Source organism: Meles meles, chromosome 13 (genome assembly GCF_922984935.1).
Source record: "Meles meles chromosome 13, mMelMel3.1 paternal haplotype, whole genome shotgun sequence".
NCBI lineage: Eukaryota > Metazoa > Chordata > Mammalia > Carnivora > Mustelidae > Meles > Meles meles.
The window spans coordinates 81,880,480-81,902,588 of record NC_060078.1 but is presented as its reverse complement, the minus strand read 5'-3'; the positions used below and the strand labels follow the sequence as shown (position 1 = coordinate 81,902,588).

The following is a 22,109-nucleotide window of genomic DNA, read 5'->3' as shown; positions in this document are numbered from 1 at the left end:
GCCACAGACAAAAACTCGTTCCGTGTAGACTGAAGATCTGAGTATAAGAGCTAAACGTGTGGAACTCCTAAAGGAAAGCATAGGTGGAGATCTTCAGCGCCTTGAGATCACGGTGGACCTCATCAAAGTGATCACCTTCTGTGCTTCAGAAGAGATGCTTAAGAAAATGAAAGCACAACCCACGAAGTGGGGGAGAATATTTGCAAACCCTATACTATAGCACATGCCCAAGAGAACCAAAACTGCAGGGAGTTGCATACAGATGTTCACGGCGGCACTATTCACAATTGCTAGAAAGTGCAGACAACCCAGGTTCCCCTCGACTGATGAATGGATAAACAAAATTTGGCATTTCCAGGCCATGTATTATTATTCTGCAATAGAAAGGAATGACCTATGCTACAACCTGAATGAGCCTTGTAAGCTTTATGCTGAAAGCAGCCGGACACGAAGGGCCACGTTTTGTATGAATCCGCTGCCACGAAATGAATGAAGAAGCAAATCCCTAGAGACAGGAAGTAGCCGAGCCGTAGCCAGGGGCTGAGGCAGGAGGGGTGGGTCCGGGGAAGTGAGGGCTCCCGGGGACGAGGCTTCTCTTCGGAGTGATGGAAATGTTTTGCAATTAGACAGTGGTGACGGCTGTACAACATTCTGAACCTGCCAAGTGTATGCTTTTAAAAAGGTGAATCCTGGGGTGTGCGAATTTAATCTTAGTCAAAACAGAGAACCTGTTCTGTCTGCCATCCAAATGTGGGATGGAACGAGAGGAACTAAACAGTGCGGCGCTCTTGGCACGGAAATGGACAAATGGAGGTTGTCTCACGTGGGACAGCTCATGGAGGAGAACAGCAGAGCCGCGGGCACCCAGTAGGTGACAAGTAGCACCCCCGATCACCGGGAAAGGGAAAATGGTGGCAGAGAACAACCAGGTGTCAGTTTGCGGGGGACGGATTCTAACCTCGCCCCCTCAAAGAGTAAGTTCCAGGTAGATTAAAGAGCTAAGTGTAAGACTATGGAAGTAGAAGAAAATAAAGGACATCCACGTAACCTTGAGGAAAGCCACCCTGAGTAGTGCATGACATTCATAAAGAGAAAGATGGAAAATTTGACTTTATAAGAATGGGAAACTGTACAACCAAAGATACCATAAGTAAATTTAAAAAAATCACTCCTCACACAGTAGGTATACCCTGAATTTTTGAAGAACTTCTAGAATTGCTAAGAAAAGTCAAAATAACCAGTGTCCAGCACTCTCCTCTCCCTCCTTGAGTTGCCTTTCAGGTGGTCCCAGAAGTCTGTCCTCTACTGAGATAAATTTGACCCCTTTATTGGGGGTTATTGAATGTCACTGGCCATTCGATCCCATCCAGTCCTCTTTCTTTCTTTCTTTTTTTTTTTTTTTTTTAAGATTATTTATTTGTCGGGGCGCCTGGGTGGCTCAGTGGGTTAAAGCCTCTGCCTTCAGGGCGCCTGGGTGGCTCAGTGGGTTAAGCCGCTGCCTTCGGCTCAGGTCATGATCTCAGGGTCCTGGGATCGAGTCCCACATCGGGCTCTCTGCTCAGCAGGGAGCCTGCTTCCCTCTCTCTCTCTCTGCCTGCCTCTCTGCCTACTTGTGATCTCTCTCTCTCTCTCAAATAAATAAATAAAAAATCTTTAAAAAAAAAAAAAAAAAAAAGCCTCTGCCTTCTGCTCAGGTCATGATCCCAGGGTCCTGGGATCGAGCCCCACATCGGGCTCTCTGCTCTGCGGGGAGCCTGCCTCCCCCTCTCTCTCTGCCTGCCTCTATGCCTACTTGTGATCTTTGTCTGTCAAATAAATAAATAAAATTTAAAAAAAAAGATTATTTATTTGTCTCAGAGAGAGTGAGCGCACACAAGCCAGGGGAGCGGCAGGCAGGGGCAGACCCTGGCTCTCCACTGAGCAAGGAGCCTGACGAGGGACTCAATCCCAGGACTCTGGGATCATGATCTGGGCTGAAGGCAGACACTTAGCCGACTGAGCCAGCCAGGTGTCTCCCAGGCCAGTCCTCCTTCTTAGCAAAGTCAGAGTGGTCTTGGGGTCTTATTTTTGTTGAGCAGAACAGCTGGGCACCAAGCTCTGCCCCGGGAAAAGTGAATTTACCAACACCGCATGAGTAAAGGAGCCGTGCGCTGTGGGGGACACGGCAGGGATGGGCTGAAGCCCAATGCCACTGGCCCTGTTCCTTCCATGCCGCCTCTGCTGCCAGACCACGAGGCTGGCATGCAGAGGCCACGAATGAGGAGAGTGGAACCCGCTTAGCATTTCTTGCCTGTCAGCTGCTTCGTGGGGGCTACCCCGTAACTCTGTTACATGGATTCTGGACAGATCTCTGTCTCAGGAAGGAAAGGTCTGTGCCGTGGTTTCTTGTTGCACGTGGTGACCTTATTCAAGAAGCGGAATTCTGCAGGCGTCTCGCAGGGACTTCTGTCGTAGACCGAGAGGACCTTCCTATTTTTCTTTTCCTGCTGAGAGAGATCGTGAGCGCCCGACTGGGCAATTCAGGCCGGTCCCCTCCAGCTGCCGTCTCCTCTGCTGTTCTGTTCCCAGAAGCCATTGATTGAGGCCTCATTCTGTTCCATTTCCCAATGTGCTTAAATACGCCGCGCGGTCGTCATCTCGTTACAAAAGACAGCTCGCGGGAGGGTAAGGTGGTGATGTCCACCGGGTCTGTTCTGCCGCCGGGTGTGGGAAACCCTCACCATCAGAGCTTTCCTGAAGGGTGTCAGAGAGACAAGAGCAGGACCGGGAGGCTTCTTAACACCGCATTGATCATCTCTAAGTAAATCAGACCTTCCTGCCGGAGGGCCTGGCCGGGTCACGCCGGACTTGGCATTAAATATTAACACCGTTGGTTCAATATTTTATGCCGAGAGGGAATCCCGTAGCTGAGAGCAGAAGCGGATCGGAGGCGGGTGGCTTACTGTGAGCAGGCAAGAAGCTACGTGACTGAACCGACTTTCTCCTCTTTATAGGGTCACTGCTACTACCACGGACACGTGCAAGGACACTCTGGTTCCACCGCCAGCTTCAGCACTTGCTCTGGCCTCAGGTAAGAGACCTGACGGGGCCGGCTCCGGTCCCGAGCATGACTGCCACCTCCTTCCCCACATTCGCTCTCAAGGATCGAGAGTAAATGGTGGGGCCTGAGCCTCCCCTGGCGAGACAGAGAAGCCCCGCCGGACACCTCGAAGGAGCACAGCGTGCCCGGAATCTTAGCTTCTCTGCCCCAGCAGCCCTTTCTAGAAGGTTCTCAGGCCTGGTGGGTTGAGAGCCACGGATGGGGCTGAGTTTCTACATCCGAGGATTTTGTGACGATCTTTCGCTTGTGTGGTCCTTGTGCTTAATAATTCCCGGTGTTAAAGGGTAGGAGCTCAGGTCCTAGCGTTCAGGCTGTCGCTCGGAGACAGGCGGAGGGAGGCCTCCCCTCGCAGGAGGCGAAGCAGAGCGCCCGGCCGAGCAGAGAGCGAGGAGAGTCGAAGCCAGGCGTGGGTCGTAGGGGTTTGGCCACGAGGCTGCGGCCGCGTCAGGAAACAGCTCCCTTCGGTGGCTGGTGGAGCCAACCCCCGCGGCTCGTCCTTCCAGGTCGCACTCGTTCGCCACCAGCTGGCTCTCCTGTGCCCCCCACGAGCCGCCTCAGCCTTTTTGCTGGATTCGCTCACTGGGTTTGTGAACCAGCCGCCCGCACCCCCCGAGCCCTGCCTCGTTTGGGCCCCGGGCTCTGGGAGGAGAGGGCCGAGGGCCTGGGAGGCCGCCAGCCTGAGTGAGCCGGGGCCGCCGTCTGGGTCCCGGGAACGCCGCGTCTCTGAGAGTCCCACGTGGGACACTGTACGCTCACGACACACGGCACCACACACAGACACAGTGTGCCACACACACTACCACACAGACATCACACACACGCTGCAGCATGCACAGCACACACACCACACGCACCAGACACAATGTACTCCGTGTGACACACCACACACAACACACAATGGACCACGCATCACACACACACACAACATACACAGCACAAACGCCACATTCACAATAAACCACACGTGACATACCACATACAACGTACAAAATATACCAGACGTGACACACACACAATATACCACACGCGACATATCACACGCACATACTATACCACACACACACACACACACACACACGACATACGCAGCCCAAATACCACACACACAATATACCAGAAGTGACATCACACACACACAATATACCAGAAGTGACATCACACACACACAACATACCACAACTCTCAGACACTACAACATGCACAAACACCACACACACAATATACCAGAAGTGACATAGCGCACGCACACGCACACACACACAGACACAGGTCCGTCAGGTTCTGCGATGTGAGGGGAGTGACGGCTGCCCCGCCTCCTCAGGGCGCGAACAGCTGTGGACGAAGCCGGACGCTCACCGAGCGCTGACGGGAAACGGACTCTCAGATTCACGCGGACACACGCAGGCGTGGAACCGCGTCGGTTAATAACGAATCCCCGGGGCCCGCACCTCACCGGCCGCCCGGGCTCTGTGGGTCACTCCCCAGGGCAACGCGGCCCCGGAGCGGGGCTTTCCTGCCCGGAGCCCCTCCCGGTGTGGGGCCGGCGCCCCCGAGACAAGGCTCTTCTGTCAGGCCCTCGGGCCCCGCTTCTCGGCCCCGTTTCCCTTCTGTGGGCCCCTCGGCCTTCCCTTGCGTGTCAGGGCACAGAGCAGAGCCGCGCCCCCAGAGCCAGCTCCTTCCACCGTCGTCTCCCGTCGACCCGTCCCTGCCCCCGGGGGACGCGCCTCCTTCCAGCTGCCGCCCCGGTCACCCGCGCAGCTTCCAGCGGCAGGAGAGGCCTCCCGGCTGGCCCCGCAGTCCGCTTTTGTCTCCAGCGCTGTCTCCACATCCTTCCTCCTTGGCTCACGTGGGACTGGCTCCTTCCTTTGACAGACGGGCTTGAATTCGCCACGTCTTGTCTCTTCCCGCCCTCCGTGGTGCCCCTGTAGGTGGTTCCCAGCTTTTCTCCAGTGCAGCCTGCGCTGGCCGCGCGGGGGCCTCAGCAGGTCTCGGGGGGTCTGCGCCTCGGTGCACAGGGCCGGGGAGATGGGCAGAGCAGAGGAGAAGGAGAAACGGGGGGCGGGAACAGGTGCTGTGTGGACGCCCCAACCTCTCACCAGCAACAGTTCTGCCGCCTTCTTCTTCCAAGTGCTGTCCCAGCGCCCACGCTGGCCGTCCGAGCTGAGATCCTCCCCAGTGCCAGACATCTGCTTTATTTTCAGTGTTGACAACTGGAATCCAGCAAAGTGTACAAAAAGCTAACCTTTCCCCGTTCACGCTCCTTCCACTGCTCTCAGGTGAAACATGGCAGCAGCGTGGGGATCCCCCCCCCACCACCACCCGCTTGCCTCCTCGTCCTGGGACCAGGCCTGGGCACAGCCCCTGCGTGTGTGTTTCCCTTTTTTTGTAAAAATAGAGTCTCATCATACTCTTCACTCTACCCTGATTCTTCTGTCTCTGCAAGTCAGGAGACAGAGACTTCAATCTCCGTTCGGTTCCCTCCCTTGAGTGTGGACGCACGCACATGTCTGCACACTGTTGCTCTCGTGAAACATTTCGATATCCCACGTATAGGACACTATTGAACTTTGAAACGTCTGCTAATCCGGTATCTGAGCAGAGTGATCTTGTTGCTGTTGGATTTGCTGCTCTCCTGTTGTTAATGGTTCCTCCGGCAAACACTCCTTGAGCACTTCCTCAGTGCGACGCTGAAGGAGGTGGGCCGAGCCGTGCAGACGTCGGCAGGAAGCACGTTCCTGGCAGAGGGAACAGCATGTGCTAAGCCCCTGACACAGGAAAATGCCCGGGGCTGGCAGAGCAGCAGGGTGGCCAGTGTGGCTGCAGCAGAGCAGGGAGAGGAGGCAGGGGAAGCTGAGGTCAGAGGAGAAGGAGAAGGGCCTTGGCCTCTCCCTTCTCTATGACAGGGTCAGGGGAACTTTGCGCTGAGGTCTCATGTGACATTGGCAAGGTCACTCTGGGCTGAAAATGGACGGTAAGGGGAGCGTGCAGAGGAGCAGAGCTCAGCGAGACACCTTCCCAAGAATCCTGCTGGGTTACCAGAGCCTGGGCAGAGGGGCACTTGTGGACAAGCAAAAGTCCAGAAACTTCTTCAAGGGTTTAGAGATTCTGGTGCCTGTGACATCTGCATAAGTTTCTGACTGTTGCCTTTTCCACTCAAGTGCTCTGTGTCTGAAACTTGCTCCCCCAGGGTAGTATGAGGCACAAATACACGAAGGGACCAAGCCCCTGCTGCTGAGGGAGGGATTACTGAGGAAGCCGTGGGAAAGCCCCTCACGAGGCAGCGCCTCCCAGACACGTGCGGGCCCGGCAGGCGTGCTGGGTGCTCAGTGGAGGAGGAGGTGGGGGAGGACACTGTTTGCAAGTGACGATATGCACAGAGAGGACAGCAGCTCCCCGTGGACTGAGGTGCACAAGGGAGGGACTTGGAATGAGTCTTTTGTCTTTTCAAAAGGCTGTCAGGGGGCTGGAGGCAGCAGGGTCAGCCAGGTTCCAGCTGCAGGGAGGACGGAAGGGCAGGGGGAGGGGAGTCCGAGGATGGACAGGAGTCCCAGGGGCACAGTGGGAAGGTGAGAGAGGCCAAGGGAGGAGTGAGAATGGGATCAGAGGATTAAAGGGCTGTGTGGAGACAGGGCCCCATCTTGATGGAAAAGCCAGAGCTCAGGCTCCTTGGGGAGACAGGAGCGAACAGAGATGAAGGACAGGATGGGGTCAGACCTGATGGCACCTGGGACGGAGAGTAGTGACCATTCAAGATGGGTGATTTGGAGCCAACAGTAGATGTTTGCATCCTAGTCCACAGCAGCCCTAGCAGTGAACAAGCTGGGTGACAGTGAACAAGTCACCAGACCTCTCTGAGCCCCAGTTTCCTTGTGTTAAAATAGAATGAAGTCTCCAGCTAAAGTGGTGGTTTTGAAAATTAGTCCTGTGACCTATAGGAAAGCCAGTCCTGTGCCTGACTTTGAGCAAGCCGCCAGAGGAAGAACCACCAGACTCTTGAGACTGTCTCGTGTTCGTTGATTTTGTGGCTGGGCCATTCAGGAAGTGTGTTCATGCAGTACTTCTGCGCTAATTCATGCCGAGTGGTACTCCTCCTAGGGGGAACATGGCAGACACCCACAAGACCGTGGTGGCAAAGATCACACATGGAAATCACAGTCACCCTACCCTGTGTGGTATCCAACATGCTTCAAAGTAGAGAGTCTCTAATACATACCTGGAAAAGGAAAATCCACAAATCCACACTTTACTGTTGCCCCTCTCCAGAGACTAAAAGATGGACCTGTTTGTTCAAAGGTCATTTATTGAGGGGCTGGGTATTTCCAGCCTTCAAGTTAACATAAAGGTCAAAGTGTGCAAGAACAGAAAAGCTAATCCGAACTGGCAAAGAAAAAGCAAACAAAACTTGAAGGTAGACTCCTCCCACTTAAAAGACCAGAGGTGGCTTCAGGCATGGCTGGATACAGGGTCTAACTAATGCTGCCAGAGTCCATTCTCTCTCCACTCTGGCCTCCACTTTCTTCTGTGTTGGTTTTACTTTCGTACATGGCTGTGTGTGTGTGTGTGTGTGTGTGTGTGGTCACAGAGGGGTTGCAGGCAGCCCTAGGCTTACATCCTCAGAGACCAAGTAGAACTATACTTTCAAGAACTATATCTTTCAAGTTCAGCAGAGTTCCCCTAGAATACCTCTGATTGGCCCTGACTGGGTCATTGGTCCTTCCCTGAAACAATCACAGTGGCCAGTGGTGGGTGTGGTGCTCTGGTTTAACTCCCCGGGTCAGGCTGGGGGGTGAACAACACCCAACCTCAAGGATGGGAAGTGGGGAGAGTGAGTGCTCCAAGGAAAACCGGGGGGCTTTTGCCAGAGAAAGGGCAAATGAGGGCCAAGACAGTAAGCAACAAACAGGCCTCTTCCAACAATGGCTTCTACACATCTGTGAAGAAGTTTTAGACCATCAAAACTGAGAACAGGCGTGAACAGAGGCATGGGGATTGGTCTGGTAATTTTCAGGTGATTTTCATAGGCATTTCAAACTCTTGATAGGTAGAGAGAAAGGGGTCTCTCCAAGGTATTCGATTTACAAACCAGTGACATTAATTAATTAGTTTTAAAACATGAAGAGGAAGGGGCACCTGGGTGTCTCAGTCAGTTAAGCATCTGACTCTTGGTTTTGGCTCAGGTCGTAATCCCAGGGTCGTGGGATCAAGCCCCGAGTCAGGCTCTGAGCTCAGCTGCCATCTGCTTCGGATTCTCTCTCCCTCTTCCTCTGCCCCTCCCACTTGTGCTCTCCCTTTCTCTCAAGTGAATAAATAAATCGTTAAAAAATAGAAATTGAAGAGGAACAATTGGATAGCGTACCCCGGAGCAATATTTGAATAGGATAAACCTGCCTTTCGTGCTTGGCCATGCCCCTCAGCCACGATACCTGTCCTCCTCCAGGGCTGCCCGCCAAAGGCGCAGCTACCTGTCCTCCACATGGAGAGGCCAGCCTCTCTGTCCGGTTTGAGGAGCATCTGCTTCCCAGCCTCTACTCTCGTCTCCAGCACCTGGACAATGTTTTGTCCAGGGTACTTGGCACAGACCATAATCGGGCAAGAGGAATGCTGTGAAGTTACTCGTGGCTGGAGTTTCAGGAAAAGTCAGAAGAGCACGTGCTGCATGCATCTGGTGTCCACCATCAAGATGGTGGGGACGATGGGGAGATCCCGAGGGGGGTGGCGCTCCTGAGAATTCGGACTTACCAGCTCTTTGTGCTTTTGTGACAAAAGCAACAGACTGTGCATCCATGGAGAAATTCTGGAGTTAAGGAGTCAACCTTGTGACCTTGCAAGCAGAGAATCAGACCAGAGACAAAGCTCTGCTGGACCAACTACCCACCGGAAGAAGAATCGATTGAACCTGGAGATAAAGGAGAGAGTCAGCCCTCATGGCACCAGCCCGGCGGATTTAGAAAAGAATAAATAGGCATTAAAAGTACTCTTCAGTATGGTGTGACCCAAAAGCATACTCAGATCTAGGAATGTGAGGGGAAACCCAAATGTCCTAGGGGACACATTCATTAGAGCCCGGCAGATTACAGCTTTGCAGAGAAAGAGCAGGGAGGGAACGTCCCGCACGGCTTCAGAAAGGCTGGTTCACACGTGGACAGCTAGGAAAAACTCGGTCCTGGAAGAGACAAGAGAGGAAGGAAGCAAGCAAGTCCGCCTTCTTCATTTGAAGCTTGAGGGGAGGAAGATAAGGAGAGAGAAAAGCATAAAGATCCCAGCAGAAAGCAGGATTAAAGAGGGAACAGCTCTTTACTAGAGGGGATGATGAGTGCAATGTGGAAAATGGGTCATAACCATGAGTGCAGCCGTGGAGTCTGTTCTTACTTGAAAGGACTCCAGGTCAAAGGCAAAGTTCAGGTGTAAGTTAATTTTCTGCCATTTCACATGTCTTCCCAGAATGCTCAGTCCTCATTAGCCTGTGTGTCCCCAAAATGCTCAGTCCTCATCAGCACAGTTCCAGTGCAAAGATGCGTGGTTCTCCTTTGACATTCTGGACTCTCATTTGCTCTCCCTACTTCGTGCCTCACACCCCCTACCCGTAAGCCCCTAACCCACAGCATCCCCGCGGGCATCAGGGACTCCCCCACACCGCACTGCACAGGGACCCAGCTGGGGACAGAAGTCTGCTCCCTCCGTAGAGGTGCCACCCTGGTTCTGTCATAGGACAGACGTCTGGCCCTGGCGTGCTCCTGCAGCAGCATCAGAGCAGCGTGTCCCCATGTCCCGATTTTATTCACAAATGCCACCTTCCCCTCCTCCCCACCCGGCTCTGGCTGGAGCCTGATGAGTTCCTTGAGGGAAGACGCCGTCTCTCCCCATTTCTTCGCGTTCTCTTGCTCCACCCTCTCAGCTCCTGCTCATGTCTGGCCCAAGGAGTCTTGGGATCTCCCACTTCTGGGATAAGCCCCGTGTTCTCCCATCCCCGGCAGGCTCGGTGGTTGAAAGGAGGCGGAATTTCTGAAGGAACCTCCGGTGGTGTAACAGACTGAAGCCACCATTCCCTCCATAGAAGAGGACACCGGTATCCCGGGTTGTAAACTAGGATGGGTTGTAGTACTGATTTCCCTCTTCAGTGGGGTTGAAGCTGCTTGAGCACAAAGCGCGTGTGCACTCACGCTCACACTCACACGCTCATGCCTGCACTTCCGTCCTGCGTGCAGGCACACTTACACTGTCGTTCACCATCATCTGTGGCTCGCACACTCGCACTTGTGGACTTACACATGCATACTAACACACTCTCGGGTGCATGTACACACATGTGCACACACACGTGTCCTTTGGGGTGGTGGTGACACACGGTGGGGGCCAGACCTTCTTCCTCATCGTCCTTACAGTTTCTGCTTCCCTGAGGGTAGGGGCCGTGTTACTACCACCATGGTGAGAGCTCCTGACTGAGGCTCCGCCATCGGTGGGCTGGTCCCCACACCATGCGACACTGTTCCAAGGCACAGCTTCGGCCTCGAGAAAGAGACATCTCCCGCATTTACGCGCCTCTGCGTGTTCTCCTGTGACGCTCACCAGAGCCACGGGAAGGCATGGCTCTACCACAAAGAAGCCCTCCCCACCCCAATTCCACTGTTTTCTAGCTGTTTCCAGAGCATTCCTCATGCATCTCCCCATCTTTGTCCCTGCTGTCCTGCCTGGGACATGCTTCTCTCTCCGCCTTCCATTTGGCTTTAAAATTTTCACCAAATCAAATGATGCCTCCTGCATGAAGCCCCGTCCCTGCCTCCCAAAGATTCTCCCCATGAGATCAACCCTGGCTCATCTGCACCGTCACAGGCAGCCCTTTCCTGCCACGGAGCAGGTGATTTATAAACATCTCTTCACATCCTGCGTTAAGGCTCCCATCCTTCCTCACTCCATTGGTAGCTGACTGGTATACCTTGCTGTACGTTCACATACCTTGTAAGGACCTTTACGGTGGGGAACATTTCTGATACGTTGCTTGTAGTGCCTGGAGCTCTCAGCACTCACCTTCAATGTGAGAGACAGCACAAAATGTTTTCAGAAATTCAATTGCATACAAATATTCAGATGTGAGTCTCTTTGTTACCCCAGTAAGGACATACATTACTACGTTCCTTTAAACTGTATAATAAAAAAAGTTTGTTGCACCAAATTTTATATGATGAAATCAAATATAGCACAGAATGCAGGAATGCATCTTGTCCCATACTACTGAAAAATAGTCAATTTATTTTTCAAAGGTAGAATTAACCAGTGTTATGCTCCATGGAGTCAGAAATAACCATTATAACAAAAGTAATCATTTGCAATTTAAGGGAAAGGCAACCATTGTAAAAGAAAAAAAAAAGTTCTGCTTTTATACTGTATTATTATTTTATTATTTACAATTTAACAGACAAGTTGAATTGACCCATTTGAAAAACTCACCCAGAAATCTCCGCTGATAAAGTAAGAGGAGGAAGGATTCTAGGAGGAAGAGCAGATGGAGGGAGCCAGGCAGGCTGGAAACTGAACCGCGGGCTTCCCGCAGGCCCCCACGTCCAGCGCTGTGGCTCCCCGCCTTCCTGGCCCCTCCTGCCTTCACTCCAGGTCGCTCACCTGGTTGGGTGTGGTTTTTTATCAGATCTCACAGCTCAGCCTAAATGGCCTGCCGCCAAGTGGCCTAATGGGCCAGAAACTCAGGCGCACAGAGATGACCTTGCATTCCCTTTCCTGTCTGCCAGACCGTGAGTTCCAGGCAGGCAGGACGCTGGGCTCAGCCTAGAACCTAGAAAGTTATAGGTGCTCAGGCAACCTCGGTGGAGAAAACATGCTCTCCCCAAGCCAGTCAGTGGTCAGTGACAATCTTTGCCAGTCCAGATTTTTTTAAGTTAATTCATTTATTTGAGAGAGAGAGAGAACGGGGGAAGGAGCCGAGGGACAGGGACAACTAGACTCTGTGCTGAGGGCAGAGCCAGATGTGGGGCTCAGTCTCAGGATCCTGAGATCATGACCTGAGCCGAAGTCAAGAATCAAAAGCTTCACCAACTGAGGCACCCAGGCCTCCCTTGGCCAGTACAAATTTTTAAAACATCTCTAAGGTCATATTAAGGAAGAAATTGGCTAGAGAGGAGGTAAAGTCAATTCAACCTTGAGCTCTGCACTGAGACCCTCTGCTCCCTCAGCTTCTAGGGCCTGACCTACGCTGCCTGCCCTCTAGCCCTCTGGCCGCACCTGCCACCTCTGGCCCGGGTTCTCCTTGTCCTGGCCTCCTCCTCCGGGGAGGAGACGTGCATTCCGTGGTCCTGTGGGAACATCGGTGGGAGCCAGTGCTGGGATCACAACTCATCTGTGCCGTCTGCAGGGCTGCCTGGTGTCCATCCTGAAGGTTGCCCAAGGTCAAATGTCAGCGCTCCCCTGCCCTACTCTCCCTCAAAATGCCAAAGTATCCAAATCTGAACTCCCCAGTCCCCAGATGTCCCCTCCTACCTCTTTTCCACGGAAGGTCCAGCCCATCTCTGGCTCCGAAGCTTGGCCCATGGTGACCTTTGATGACCCCTCTGGTGCTCCAGCCCCTGCAGGCTTCCGTGTCGCCACCCTAGACCAACCCTTGCTCCGAGACTGTTTAGCTGCCTCCCACCCGTGCTTCCTGCCTCCACCCTCCGCTTCACAGCCAGCTTGCACATTCCAGAAGGTCGCGTTTCAGAAACACCGCCTGATCCTAACGGAAGTCCTGCCACCGGCCCCGCATGCAGAGCCACAGGGCTCCCTGCGGCCTGCGATCAGAGCCTCCCGTTCCCTCACACGCGTGTGCCGTTGTTCCCGCTCACACGCGTGTGCCGTTGTTCCTGCTCACACGCGTGGGCCACCGCTCGCGGGCCGACGTCTCGCGTCCCGATCCCCCGCCGGTCATGCCAGTCCTGGTGCCGGGAGGGGAAACCACTGCGAACGAATGAGGAAGATCCTCCCTGGGTGTGGGAAGCAGCCAGAGGCCGTGTGGCACTGTGGAGCGAGAGCTGTGACTTGGGCGTGCACAGAACTGCTGGAGACCCACGGAAGGGACCGGGATGCCGGGCTGTCCTGACGGTCGGCTGAGTGGAACCTTGCATTGGCCTGGAAGGTCGTTCCAGCCAGGGGGCTGAGGCGGGAATGGTGCGAGGCTGTTGGATGGGAAGTCCGAGGAACAGAACACGGCCGTGGCCTGGAAGCAGCAGCATCCCACAGGCCAGAGGGCCGGGCACCCCCAGTTCCGCGGAAGGAGCCTGCGGATCTGTAGAGACCCCCCGGGTGGGGGAGGGGAAAGGCCGAGGAAGGAGGGGACAGCAAGGGCAGAGGTCCAGCGGCCGGGAGTTGGAAGCGTGAGCAAGAGGCACTTTTAGTCTGCATGGAGGGTGCGTGTGCAGTGAGGCCGCAGGGCAGCCAAGGCCAAAGCCAAGGTGAAGGATGGAGACAGAGAAGGAAGCCCAAATGCTGTGCCCCACCTTCCACGGCCCCCACCGGCCATTCGCCCACGTCCTCATGTGCGTGGGGTGTTTGCGCACTCTGAACTTTCTCTGTCCTCAGCTCGTGCTCCTGCAAGGCTGCTCACCTGGCCTTCATGCTCCCCACCCTCCAGTTCCCCCATCCTCCAAAACTCCCCTCAGGGCCCCCCATTTTGCACGGGCTATGGATGATGCTCCCTCAGTCAGCACCGAGCTGACCGTCCAGCCCGTGGGCAGCCTTTGCATTCAGAACTCAGCTGTGCCCTCCTCAGAGGGAGTCCTTGGTGCCGAGGAGAGAGGGCCCACCCTAGCGTGGCTGTGGGGGAGGGAATGGCTCGGGGGCCGGGTCCACAGCCTGGGCGTCCTGGCTGTACCGCTGACTAGCTGGGTGACTGTGTGAGGGTCCTAGAGCCACCAGAAGAAGTCACCACATGCTTGGGGGCTGAGAGCCACAGAAATGTATTGTCACCATTCTCAAGACCGGGAGTCTGAGGTCAAGGAGTCCTTAGCATTGGACTGAGGCTTCTCCCCATGCCTGGCTCCTGACTCCTAGTGGCTACTGGCCACCGCTGGCCTGCCCTGGCTGGTCACCCTGTCACGGGTTTCCGCTGCCACCTTCACGTGGCCTCCCTGCTATGCCGCTGTCTTCTCCTTTTTCTCGAAGGGGGCACGTGTTATTGAATTTAGGGCCCACTGTCAGCCCAGGAGAAGCTCATCTTGAGATCCTTAACAAGACCCCATCTGTAAAGACCCTGTTTCCAAGGGTCCCATTCACAGGTTCAAGGGCTGGGAGTCATACGTATCTTTTCGGGCAGCACTATTTCACCCACCGCAGTGGCCTCGGGCTCCTAGCATTGGCATCCTCTTCGTGAAAGGGGTTCATGACACCTGCTCTGAAAGGATTGCTGTGATTATTAGAGAAAAGAGAGGATTCAGAAGCCGGGCTCATGGGGCAGGAGAGCCCACGGAGTGACTGATAACGGGAACATGGTTTTTGAGGAGGTGATGAAAATGTTCTAGAGTCAGTGGTGATGTTTGTACATCTCATCGAATGTACTAAAAGTCACTGAATTGCCTGCTTTAAGAGTGAACTTAACGGTATATTGAATATTTCTCAATCAACTGTTCTTTTTAAAAAGGAGCCTGGCTCAGGGGGCGGTGCCTTCATAAATCCGAGCTGCTATTATTATTATTATTATTATTATTACTATTGATGTGCCAGTCCCAACTACTATTAGAATCTTTTATAATAGTCTAACATTTTACCTCTTTTGTCATATGCCTCCCAGAGCCGGGTATGAATTACATTTGAAACGAGAACCATGGGTGAGATGTCTTTGTGGTTCTACCAGAGCCCGCCCAGGGTTTCCATGTAGTAGGGGACAATGCAAATTTGTCTTGATCATTCATGAGTAGTTCCCATGGAAATTAGCTGTTGGCAGTAAGGCCTCCAGTGCTTGCGTGTTCACTACTAACCGCCGCCATCGCTGTACCCAGCGTAGGTGTGGTGGGATATTGTGTTTACCCCTGGGCTCCCCCAGGAAAGAGCTGAAATTAGATTTCATGCCAACTGCATTTCCAACTGATGATTGGCAGCCTGATATTGAGACCAAAAGTCTTGGTTTTTTTTTTGCAAGAAAATTCAATTAGCAATGGAACATGGAGCTAGTCTGGGTAATTCATATATTCTAATCATTACCTTATTACAGGTAGTCAAAATCCGTGCCACTCTCCGGCATGCCTGGGAGTAGCAAGAAAAATCGTAATAAGAACAACCACATTAAGCCGTGTTATTGCCTGATGCACCGTTGCTTTGGAGATTAAAAACTGAATTTTGAGAAAAACAAAAACTTATCTCAAGGAAATACAGGCCTCGTGAGTCTTCACTCTGAAAGCTCACAAAGTCAATTTAAAATTTTAATAGATTCCTCTAAGTTTCTATCAAAGGAAAAATAACAGGGTTTTAAAATGTAAAGGAAGGCGGCCTTCCTTTCTCTGACTTTTTTCTCCCCCACTGTGCTCATCCTTGTGCAGGGCCCCAGGCCCCTCTCAGAAGAGTGCTAGAGGGAGACGGGAGTGCTAGATGCCTGAAAGGTGCAGGGCTGGGGCACACAGGTCCCAGCTCTGCCTCCAGCCTCCCCCCTGCCTTGGACAGAGGGGACGATCACCAGAGCTGCAACCGTGTGCAGATCCGCTGGGTGATTAGTGCAAGGGGCACAGCCCGGGCAGAGCACCTTCGGAGTGGCCCTCATCACCCCCAAGCACCCCTTTCTCTTCTTCATACACTACACTCGGTTCACTACTCGCCGTGATGGCCGGTCCCCTACCCTCTAGCATCCTCCTAATCCTCCCAATTCTCCTAATCTCCCCCTAGAGAAGGTACCTGGGGGTCTTCATTTTTTTGCCCCACTCTGGCAAGGGGAAAGAACCCCAACTTCAAAGTCTGCTGGGTTTAAATTCCATTCTCTGAGATACTTCCAACTCCAAGTTTACAGCTAAATATCTTTGACATTCCGCTTAAATTACACTCGCTTATCTAGCTTGGGGCCAGCAAGGGCTGTGAGAACATCAAAATTTTACATCTCAGAAACCCTGAATCCTTGAATTTTGTGTCCACTGTTGTTTCCAGCAATCTCTAGGGCTAAATGATTAATTATACCCACGACAGTCCAAAGCAATTATTTAATTAAGTTGTCCTATGGGCTGCCAATTGTTCCGAGCGAAGGGAGAGCCTTCACCCCAGTTTCCCAACATCTGGCCTTTGGATGACTTGAAAGATAAAAGGAGATATGAGAACATTTTTATGACTAAGTAACAATTTCTAAAAATTTTCCATTAAGTAGAAAAACTTTTTCAGTAATTTGTTTCTCATGATTACAACTTGGTGACATGTTTTACTGTGAGCGTCCAGCCTACTTAACGCTAACGCAAAAGAGAAAATGTTGTGGTATCACAGGAAATGTTGGTTTCATCTTTGATTTAGGGCAAGAAGGTCAGTTTTTTAGCAAATCCATATTTTCCCTTCAAGTGTGTTTGTCTTCCACATTCCCTTGGCCTGTCATTTTTAAGTACTCTTTCTTAATTGAGGCAATTTAAGGTGAACTTTAATAAACAAAAATCCCCTGTTACCCATTCCAAACTTAGAAATCTAAGTTTTATTTCACAAAGAACTTTTTAAGAAGAGAGATACAAGCCACCCCAACAGAGTTGATGGCCAAAGTCATGTCCATACGATCTGCTAGAGACACACAAAGACATGAGTTGGGGCACAGGCATCCCGGACAAGATCTTTCTCTTTGCCTTTGTCTATAGCTTCATGACATAGGACTGATAGAGCCAAACCAGCTGAATAACAGTGAATTGAGTAGAGAGTATCTGTTCACCATTTGCATTCCAAATACACACTTGACTCCTCCAAACCTCTTCCTTCCATACTATTTGAGTATTGAAATCCCACCATTCTATTAAAATCTAAAAGCGACTAAATAAAATGGGCCTTCAATAAACATAGGACGGTGCCTGCTTCCACAGAACACAGGCTAAACTTGGAACGATAAGCATAACATGAGCGAATGACAGAAATAAGCAATAATGAATGACAAGGAAACATTTCACAAGGTCCCTGTTTTGGAAAAAGGCTGAGATTTTCTGAAGAAAACTGATGGAGCAACCAACTTTTTCAGCTATGTCTTAAGGACAAAGGCATGCTCAAGTCCTTGGGTTGATGCAATATAAATTATTTGTTAGAGCTACTGCCCTAAACCTGGAGCCCCTGAACCTCCTCCACAGTCCCCAGTCTTCTGACATTATCTGCAAAACATTGCAATATACACACAGGTGTATTTTTCAGGGGAGAGTATAAAAGGGTTCATGTCTCAAAAAAGGTTAAGCTTTACTATGTTAGACATGTCTGCTTACAGTGCAATAAATCTCACTTGGAAATGTGATGCGTTTCTCTAGTGGAGAGATTGTGGTTGCCTTGCTAAAGAGTGGAAGTCCCTAGAAGCTTCCGTTATCATGTGGGAAGTCTTAAAACTGCCAGTTTACTCTTACTCAAATTGCCCTTTCTCCAAAGAAAATCCGTCTTTCAGTATCAAGAAGAGCCTTTTAAGTTAAAGTACTTTACTGTCCCACCCTGGAAAAGAGAGAGACAAAAACCATCATGTAGGCCAATGTTCCCCATCACTTGAAGGAAGCCGACACCTCTGGGTTAGCGCTGTTTATTTCTGGAAAGCAGACACTACTTAGGCTCTTTCTTGCTCCAGAAGGTCAGACACGCATTGTGGTCCGTGGCCTGATACCTCTGTCTGTTTCTACAAGGTGGAATGTTCAGCACATTTGTCTGTTTTTTGAAAGAACTTATACTTCTATTCCCAAATCTAGAAGTTACGTCAAAGGTTTCTGTCTTTCTTCTTCTCGTTCCCAGAAGTGGATTTATCATACTACTGCTCTATTTCACATCAGGGAGTCATAAATGGCCCCTATGTGGACAGATGTGTTATCGAAACACAAGATCTTCCTGAAATTGTCAGGAAGTTGGTATTTGGAATAACATGTTAACAGCAGCCTAATCCATGGACGTGCCCTTGTTAATAACAGAGAAGACCACTACCATTTAAGCACTGATTTTTGGCCTTCACAAGGCTAAAAGTTTTAACTGGATGACAAAGCAGCCCTGAGAAATAGGTATTATTATCCCATTTTCCAGGTAAGGAAACCAAGGTTCAAAGAGGTCAAGGTCACGCCCCAGAGCTTACCCCCAGACTGCCAGACTCTGAAGGCTGCCTCGCCAGCCTCAGGGCTGGGACATCTCCCAGTAGTCTTGGTTCCTATGAGGAGTGATCCAACTTTAACAAAGTCAGAGCAGGGGGCAGAACTCAGCCTTCGAGAAGCACTTCTAATGCTTCTCGTGCGCCTACACAGCTTCCTTTATTCACGGTTCCCATCCATAAGTGTAAGTTTATACTCAGCCTCATATCAGAATCCTTTCAAATATTTAGGAAGCATAGTTGATTGGGCTGAATAATTCACATGCAAGTATTTTCCTTTAAAGAAAAAGACTTCCCTTCCCATCTGCTAATTCAGATAGAGGTACTTTCTAAGCAGATGAAACATCTCTCAACTTTTCCCCAGAAATATATCTTTGAGAAGAAAAAAATTATAAATCAAAATTTTAAAAAAACACACACACATAGAGGCTAAACACAGTCTACTCTTTACCGTAAAATATTTGAGACAAAACATTTCCCAGACTTGTTTTCAAAACATTTGCAAGATGAATCCATGCAAACATGGCTCAGAAATGTCCTTCCCAATTAAAAACCTGAGAATATAAATAAATTGGCTTTTCTCCTTGTATTTCTTCTCTCATTAAGAACAGAGCCTTGGAGGCGCCTGGGTGGCTCAGTGGGTTAAAGCCTCTGCCTTTCTGTTCGGGTCATAATCTCGGGGTCCTGGGATTGAGCCCTCTGCTCAGCAGGGAGTCTGCTTCCCTCTCTCTCTGACTGCTTCTCTGCCTACTTGTGATCTCTGTCTGTCAAATAAATAAATAAAATCTTAAAAAAAAAAAAACAGAGCCTTGGCCATAAACAAGAAACTACCCTTAAAATTATATATTTTTTCTTATTTCTTCTTCAACAGGGGACTTGTTACATTTGGAAATAGCACCTATATCTTGGAACCCATGGAAAGTGAAACAAACAAATACAAGCTCTTCCCGGTGGACAAGCTGAAGGGCACCTGGGGGTCCTGCGGGTCACATCACGGCTCGTCTGCGCTCCCTGCAGGGAACTGGCTCCCACCGCCCTCCCGGATGTGGCCAAGAAGGGTACGGGGGAATCAGGGTCATGCTTCCGGGAAGCAGGGGCTCTAGCTAGGGGGCCCCAGGGCGAAGACAGCTGGAAAAGTTTCGTTGTCTGCATGTGGTGTGTGGGGGCTCTGGAGTGGTTGATATCTTGTGTGCACAACATCACCGAATACCGAAACCTCCATCACCGTTTTTGCAAATGGCGGCCTCCAGCTCATCAGCCTGTGCTGCGTAAAGTCTGGCTCAGAGGCCAACAAAATTATCGTTCATTGTGGTCAGTGAGAAGCTACTGTGGGCCTAGACCCAGGGTTGCACCCCACCACTGCACCCGCAATGATAAACAAGACAGAAATGGACCCTCACCTGCCCATTGGGCAGCTCTCCTTCCTCAGGAGGAGAAAGACGGTGTGGAGCCTTCTTCATTAGCAAGTCTGTTTTACAGTTGGGGTGTTTGTTACGATTTGCATAACATCCCCAGTCTTTGCCTGCATGCCCCTGCAGAGGTGAATGGAATCTTGGCCACAGGGTGTGGCTAAGGAGGGTTGCTTACTGTCCATGCCGCCCATGCCTGTCCTTCCTTCCTTCCTGAGACTGTCCAAACACTCCCCTGTTTTTCTGGCCACCTGCTCCTGGCTCTGCTCATCAAACTTCTCTCCTGCTGCTACAGGAAGGGGAAGAGTCATTACCTGGGGAAGCACGGGCCACAGGTCTTCCTGCCTGCTAAGCAGACAAACACAGGGGCTCTGGTACCCTCTGGTGCATTATCAGGAAACCTCCACCCCAAATGGCTGCCTGACCCTTTTATGTCCAGTATTACTTGGGTGCCACAGGCGGCAGCAGAACACTCTTGTTTTTTTAAGATTTTATTTATCTGAGAGAGAGAAAGTGAGTGAAAGGGCAAGAGCACGTGCATGAGGGGGGGGGGGCGGGGGAAGAGGGAGAAGCAGGCTCCCCGCTGAGCAGGGAGCCTCTGTGGGGCTCTGATTCCAGGATCTGGGACCATGACCTGAGCAGAAGGCTGAGCCCACTGAGCCACCCACGTGCCCCAGCCATAGAACACTCCAAAAAAGTGAGGGTAGCCACATTTGGCTGGGGGCCCTGACTTTGAATGAGTACAACCAGATAGGAAATTCCGAACAATTTCCTGATTTTCATCTCTGGCTTTCCTGTTCCTCTGTTGACAAGACATCGGGATTTCATAGCTACGATGTCAAGTGTGCTAACACTGGGCGGTCTAGAGACATGTTCTTCCAGGTTCCACTTAAAAGACAGTGCATTTCCTCCTTCCTGACGTGGAGAGCTAACGCTGCTCCACGTTCAGTACTGCGTACGGATAATCCCTCTTTGTTCATTCCTCATCATTTTTATTCCGAGTTCAAACAGTAAACGTGATCCTAAATGATTTCTTCTCACTTGTAAAATTTCCCTCACACCTGTGATTTGTGTTTCCCTAACCTTCATTTTCGTTTTGTTCTTTCTTCCTGTCCTGGTGTTCTGCCTGTGTGACCCTGCTGTCCTCAATGTCTTAGTTTGTTCCCAAGGTTTCCGATGGCGGGTGTTTGCTGCCTCCTTGTCCTCCCTCCCCCATCACACAGAAGGGGGAGAGCCCCCGTCTGGGACGGTGACCCACCTTGACACAGATACTCAGGACTGGAGACCCAGGAATCAGAGCTTGAAAAAATCCCCCCCCACACACACACGTGAACAGCAGATCGAGAGAGTTTCTTCCTGCCTTTCTCCCCGCTCCCACCCATTTTAGAGCGACAGACTGAAGACCTGGAATCACAGAGACCCGTCTCTACGGTCCCAGGTCATGTTTATTTTACTCTTCAAACACTCCCGCCTTCATTGCGGACCTCGGAGAAGAGGTGATTAAGCTGCAGGTTTTCCAGTCCTAAACAAGGAGGACATTTGCATTTTGTTTTCAAGGCTCTTTTCTTTGATCACCTTGTTGAATGTACGGGGCCTGCGTTGTGAGATTGATAACTTGACGGTTTAAGTGACACCGAATAAGTTTGCCGTTTCACGCAGACGTACAAGGCTCAGTGTCTGCTTGCCAGCCGTATTTTAGTTCCTTAACGAAGCCTCTGGCTGTCGTAACGTAACGAAGCCTGTGGCGGCCACCGTAATTTCCAGTCACTCGGACTCAGACAGGAGAGCGCAAAACCTGAATAACAATGTTGTTTCGTTAATAACGCACACTGGGGTGCAAATGAACCTTTAAATTGAAAAGGGAAGGCGACAGCTCCGTCCCAACATTTTCCTCTAAAAATCCTTGTGATTGTTTCAGGGGAAGAGAAAATATGACACAAAGTACACCTGCATAACGAAACGTGATTCTTAAGTAAGGGGACTCCTTGGGGACTGGAACAGGAGACCACGTCTTTGGGACAGCAGCTCCAGTGAACGTGAAAGAGGCCACTCACCTGCCTCACTCCCACCCCTGATTTTACACTCAAAAAACAAAAACAAAAACAAAACAGTGTAACCGCTGCGGGCTCCTCCTGTTCATGCGATGCAGCAGCGGGGCCTGCCTTCCACCAGCATCTTCTGCCCGCGCTAAATGTTAACTAGGGTGAAGACTGGTTTGCAGGCTGAGGTTTTTCTGCAGATATTTGCGTTTCCTTTCACAGAGCAGCAGGAATAAATCAGCGCTCGGGGTTTGCACCGGCAATAATACAGGCTCGAGCTATGGTTTGTCATTTTTACAAGGCCCTACGTTCGA

The 22,109-nt window shown here is 51.3% G+C and overlaps 1 protein-coding gene across 1 annotated transcript in view; it reads left to right on the top strand.

Moving 5' to 3' along the window:
• ADAM12 (ADAM metallopeptidase domain 12) overlaps nucleotides 1-22,109 on the top strand; it is a 346,383-nt gene that overhangs the window by 231,981 nt on the left and 92,293 nt on the right. The window contains exons 5-6 of the mRNA XM_046027701.1: nucleotides 2,994-3,070; nucleotides 19,219-19,405. Of these exons, the coding sequence (XP_045883657.1) occupies nucleotides 2,994-3,070; nucleotides 19,219-19,405 (264 nt within the window). The remainder of the gene's footprint in view (nucleotides 1-2,993; nucleotides 3,071-19,218; nucleotides 19,406-22,109) is intronic.